Source organism: Leptonychotes weddellii, chromosome 9, assembly GCF_054177405.1.
Source record: "Leptonychotes weddellii isolate Sample4059 chromosome 9, ASM5417740v2, whole genome shotgun sequence".
In the NCBI taxonomy this organism is placed as follows: Eukaryota; Metazoa; Chordata; class Mammalia; order Carnivora; family Phocidae; genus Leptonychotes; species Leptonychotes weddellii.
Genome location: NC_138377.1, coordinates 26,639,204 through 26,645,203, shown reverse-complemented (window position 1 = coordinate 26,645,203; position 6,000 = coordinate 26,639,204). Strand labels below are relative to the sequence as shown.

General features: G+C 47.0%; 1 protein-coding gene across 1 annotated transcript in view; it reads left to right on the top strand.

The window, feature by feature from the left end:
* The window catches only part of SIPA1L1 (signal induced proliferation associated 1 like 1), a 334,415-nt gene that overhangs the window by 308,596 nt on the left and 19,819 nt on the right, over window positions 1-6,000 (top strand). Inside the window, exons 21-22 of the mRNA XM_081829748.1 lie at window positions 1,631-2,013; window positions 2,747-2,912. Coding sequence (XP_081685874.1) covers window positions 1,631-2,013; window positions 2,747-2,912 — 549 coding nt within the window. The remainder of the gene's footprint in view (window positions 1-1,630; window positions 2,014-2,746; window positions 2,913-6,000) is intronic.

The following is a 6,000-nucleotide window of genomic DNA, read 5'->3' as shown; positions in this document are numbered from 1 at the left end:
ACTCTCAGCCCCAGGTTTAAAAATCCTGAGTTTTAATGTGATGAGTAGCCTTTTCCTAGAGTCCTGTAGACTTTAGTTTTGTAATCTTGAACCAAAGTTTAAAACACATCGATGATGAACAGCTTTGGGTTTTTATATTTAGTCACATGCTGTACATCACATCTCCAGGATTCATCTTATATGTGGACGTTTGTACCTTTGACCCTCTTCCCCCATTTCCCCCATCCTCCACCCCCCCCACCTGTGGCCACCACCAATCTGTTCTTTGTATCTATGAGCTTGGGTTTTTTTTTTTTTTAGGTGGCACAAGTAAGTGAGATTATATAGTATTTGTCTGACTTATTTCAATTAGCGTAATGTCCTCAAGGTCCATTTATGGTGTTGCAAATAGCAGAATTTCCTTTTTTTTTTTATGGCTATATAATATTTCTTTGTGTATGTGTATCACATTATCCCTTCATCAGTAGACACTTAGGTTGTTTCCATAGCTTGGCTATTATAAATAATACTGCAATGAACGTGGGAGTGTAGATACTTTCAAGTTAATATTTTCACTTTTTCTGGATAAATACCCAAAAGTGGAATTTCTAGATCATATGGTAGTTCTATTTTAAATTTTTTGAGGAACCTTCATACTGTTTTCCATAGTGGCTGCACCAAATTGCATTCCCACCAACAGTGCACAGGGGGTCCCTTTTCTCCACATCCTTGCCAACACCTGTTATTTCTTGTCTTTTTGATAACAGCCATTCTAACAGGTGTGAGTGATATTTCATTGTGGTTTAGATTTGCATTTCCCAGATAATTCGTGAGGTTGAGCATCTTTTCATGTACCTGTTAGCCATCTGTAGGTCTTCTTTGGAAAAATGTTTATTCAGATTCTTTGCTCATTTTTTAATCAGATTTTATTCTATTGAGCTATATGAGTTCTTTATATATTCTGGATAATGTGCCCTTATCGGATGTATGATTTGCAAGTATTTTCTCCTTCACTAGGTTGCCTTTTCATTTTATTGATCGTTTCCTTTGCTGTACAGCTTTTTAATTTGACATAGCCACTTGTTTATTTTTGCTTTTGCTGCCTTTGCTTTTGTTGTCAGATCCAGAAACATCATTGCCAAGATCGATGTCAAGGAGCTTACCCCTGTGATTTCCTCTAGGAGTTTTATGGTTTCAGGTCTTACGTTCAAGTCTTTAATCCATTTTGAGTTGATTTTTGTATATGGTGGAGGGTAGTGGTCCATTTTCATTCCATTGAACAGCTTTTTTAGAGAGTCCATCTTAATGCCAGATGCCACAGGGAAGGAGACGTCAGTGTGCCCCTTTGGCCTTGGATGTGGGTGTTTGGAGAACTGTATGCTGATCTGGCTCAGACCTAGGGAGCATCACCATGACCCCTAGTTCTGAGGAAGGCAAGGCAGAGAGCCACTGAGATGACCAGACCTTTTATTGCTGGTTCTACTGTTCCTCCGGTGTGCCGGCATGTTTCAAAGCGTCTCTGACAGTCTCAACTGATTTTACCTTTTAACTTAATGTGCAGACTAAGCCACAGTGATCATGTTTCATTTTTACAGCAGACATTTAAATTATAGCAAGAAAACAAGAAAGACTAGCCAGCCAGCCCCATTAATATCTTATGAAACAGTCACTGTTCTTTCACCTGGCCATAACCCCTGTCCTGGACGATGCTTTGATAGCCGCCGTGTGGACCCCGGGATGCACACGTGCACACCGGGATCCTTTGCTCTTTGTCATGCCTCTCCTCAGTACCGTGGGCTCCCGACACTCTGCCAGCCCGGTGGTCTTCACCAGTGCCAGAAGTTCCCCGAAAGAGGAGCTCCATCCTGCCACCTCGCAGCTCGCACCTGCCTTCCCCTCCTCCTCCTCCTCCTCCTCCTCCTCGTCCGGCCCTAGGACCTTCTACCCTCGCCAGGGCGCGACCAGCAAGTACCTGATTGGGTGGAAGAAACCCGAAGGAACCATAAACTCCGTGGGATTTATGGACACGAGAAAGTAAGAATTCTTTTGCTTCTCTTGCTTGGGTGGTGTGCTTTTAACATGATAGAGAACAGAAAAGGCTGAGGCAGTTTCCTACCACAGAGGAGGCCGGCTGGGGTTTGGTTGGGAGATTTTCTTTTTTTCTTTTCCTCCTAAGGAAAACTTATCTTAAATTATTTCTCTGCGCTTCATTCCTTAAAGTGGCCCAACATTGATTTGAGAATCTTAGATCTTGTAGGAAGGAGTATGTCTGAAGAACAAACTTGAGAATAATTGACCCTCTGGCACGAAGGTGACACTCTCCCTTTGATGGTAATAATCACAGCCTTCCCATGGAATGTTTAACTTAGGAGCCACCAGAGGGAGTATTAGAAAGGGACTACCCTGAATATAAAGAACTTTTTGACAAAGTAGTACAGGGGTGGGGGGGGGGATTCTAAATGATTCATTCAGTTATGTTGTTTGTGTTTGTACAAAAGTTACATTTGGGATTCATAGCCTGTGGTCTTATTAATAAGTCTTGCTAATTTTGGCTTAGTGGAGGTAATGGTTTCCTGTAGAAGAGCAATTTATCCATCAGATTTTTATTTTGTGCTTCCAGTTGGTTGTGTTTCTTTCACAAGCATTTATCCAAGCAGATTGTCCTTTGCTCTCCTTTAATATGTCCCCCCTGACTTCCAGCCTCAGGGTCCATCGTGGCTTTACATCACCCTTGTCTGCTTGGTTTCTCCCATCTCTTCCCTTCAAGGCGCCATCAGAGTGACGGCAACGAGATAGCCCACACCAGGCTGCGCGCCTCAACCAGGGACCTCCGGGCGTCCCCCAAGCCAGCCTCCAAGTCCACCATCGAGGAGGACCTCAAGAAACTCATCGACCTGGAAAGCCCAACTCCCGAATCCCAGAAGAACTTTAAGGTACAGGACAGAGCTCAGGGCACATGGCCGTTAGGGAGGCCAGGTGGGACGGGGCTGCTCACCGCAGGGGCACCCTCCAGAGGTGTTGGCTCCCAGCTCCTGCCCTCACCCACTCTGCCCTAAAATTAGCTTCCATTGTTCTCCAAGCATTCTGTCCCCACTGCCACACCTCTTAGTCCCTGTCCCTACCACCCTTCCTTTATCCCTTTGGTGTACCCCACTCCCAGTGCACAAGCCACATTCTCTCACAGACATTAGCTCAGATGACGTTGCTTCAGAGAACTTGGCAGAGCACCTGTGGCTCCCTCGTCAGACAGAAGGTTTTCTGGAAATGCTCTAGTGCCTTCTGTCCAAAGGGTCCCTTCCCTCCCCTCACCAGTAGCTCCCAGTTCACATCCTGCCCTGGGTGCCCCACCTCTGCCCCTAACCCCGGCCAGGCAGGCCTGCTGGCTGTGCACCATGTACTTACTGTTCAGTCACTCAGAGAAACGGCCTGATGGACACCCACTCTTTTCACCCCCAACCCCATCCTCCAAAAGCCACCTCTGCAGCTCAGCAAACTAGGCCTACATACTTACCTTCAGAACTTTCTAGATTCTCTTTACTTGGCAAAACCTTCTCTCCACTTCCCTTACAGAATTCCAGACTAGAAATGTCGTCTCTAAAGCCAGCCTCCCTCCCCATCAAGTCCCAAGTGTGTGCTCAGGGTTTATGTTTGTGTGTCAGTGGCCACGTGGAAGGGTTTGTTCTGCCCACCTCAGCTCGGAGGACTCCTGAAGCCCACTTGAGGCTCTCTGCTTTCTTGTCCTCAGAAGTGCCCACCCTCCCAAGGCTCGGAGCTGGCCTTTGTTGAGTGGGGCCCAAAGCTCTGAGCCCAAGGCATTTCTCCGTGCAGTATGTCATGTAGTCCCAGGAGGAGGAAATCCACCCCCAGGAAGGTCAGCACAGCAAACTTGGACATGTTCTGTTGTCCAGGTTCTTAGTTGAATGACTGGTAGTCTGTTGGAAGTGACTAGCGAGTGTAATTTAAGAAGAACCCTGACAATTGATTGAAAAGGTAAGCTAAAGAATTTCCCTAACCACTTGCTGTCCTCAAGCTGGGATCAAAGTACAGGGGGCATGCCCAGCAGGATGAACTGTGTGGCCTTGTCCATTCCCACTCAGGCTTCTCATCACCACTCTGGTGTGTGTGTGCACGCCTACCTCAAGATAGGTCAGACATACCCCCCTAAACTGAAAAATCAGCATTTACAGAAATTAAAAATGTACTCCAAAGGCCATTCTGGCATTCTGTTGAGAAATAAAGATTTATTAACATAAACATTAACATCATAAATCATTTTAAAGACTTGCCATTCTTGATTCTGTCATTGCTGTTTTATAAGCCAGCACTTAACAGTTCTGACTCATCACGCAGGGTACAAATGGTTTCCTTAGCAACCTCGCAAAAGATAGTGCTTGAAACTTCTTTAGCTGTCAGGCCCCAAAGAGGTGTATTAAAATGTTTAAGTACCAGTTTCAAAATAAAAATTTTTTCAGATTTTTCCTTTGAGGTTAGAGGAGAATAAAACTTGCCCTGAGAGGAATCTTTCCTCCCGTTCTCAGTTTAACATTTTTGGAAAGGGACGAACTCAGAGCTTTCATTCGTTTGATTTACTCCTGCCGTGGAAATAATTGAAAGCAAATGTCTGTTTTGCCCTTATTCCTGTTCTTGGCTTTTATTTCCAAAATGAATTATTTTAACATTCCTGGTTGAAACAGGGGTGCACTTTGTCATGACTGCATTACCGAGACCCTCTGCAAAGAAGACGCTCTGCTGGCTACTCTATTACTGGGAAGGGCTGGAAATAAGGCTGTTTTTTCCTCCAGTGTCATCCTTTTCGGTTTGGTTTCAGATGACTTTAGCTAACTATCTCCGTGTGTCTTCCGAGATTCTCCGTCAGAATGCCCATGGCTCTGCTGTGTCAGGAAGGCCAGCATGCCCTTGAGAAGTCTTCCAGGCCATGCCTGGCTCAAGGCCCTGAGCCACTGCATCAGGTGTCAGGGTCCCAGCGGTGGCCATCTTTGGGCCGTGATACTTGGAACCTACTCGGACCACATTGGCTTTCTTGGATAGCAAGTGCTTCTTGTGAGTGATCGTTAATATCAAATGACAGGGTCACTCCCAGGCTGATTTGCCAGCAGAGTGCAATGTCTGCGGCAGGACGTGGCAGGCTGTAGCTCGGAGGTAGGGGCCTGCAGGGCCTAAGCAGCCCATGCAGAGCTCCTGCCTCAAGGAAAATGGCAGAGCTCAAACATTCTAAGAAACCTCATTGGCAGGCAGAGCTGAGATCACCTTATCTTCCCCAAGGGCTGTGTCCAGCGGCAAGTGAACAGACACAGTGCAAACCCGTAGTCCCGATTTGCAGCCAGACTCTCAGGCGTAGACCACAGGAAGAGGCTTCGTGCAGCATCAGTGTTCGGGAAGAGCTGGTGCTTGCTTACTGCAGGTGCAGGTGACCCATCACATAGAAGCCAGGAGGACCGGAAAGAGTGAGAGAACAGGAGCTGGACCTGGAGCAAGATGCTACTCCTCTAGGCCTTGTTCCTCAGCTTTGAAATAGATCCATGGTGCCCAGATGATTTTAAAGTTCAAGGAACCCCCCCCCCCGCTTTTTTAAATAAAATTATACACAGAAGTCTAATATGGAGAAGTGAGAAAGTGGAGTTTCTCTGATGGGAGGGGTGGGTGTCATGGGCGCCTGGGTCCCACCTGAACATCTCTTCTCCCCAGGCAGTGATGCTGTGAGGAACCCGTATGGTCCCCTGGAGCAATCTGTAAACCCCCCCAGCCTGATGTGCTCTCAGATCCCTTGCGAGTCAGCATTGACTCCGTGATAGTTCTTTCCCAGGGCTGGCAGCACTGGGCACCGCCCAGCAAGCACCCTGCAAGGCAGCCCAGGGCGCTCTTGGAACCAGATCGGTGTGCACGAACCTTCAAGACTGGAGGGGAAGAGAGTTGGGGTGAGGGGCCACCCCAATGTGTTGGGACAAGACGACTTTTTAATTGGTGGAAAGCATCAAGGCAGATTGCTGCCTTCCATCTCCT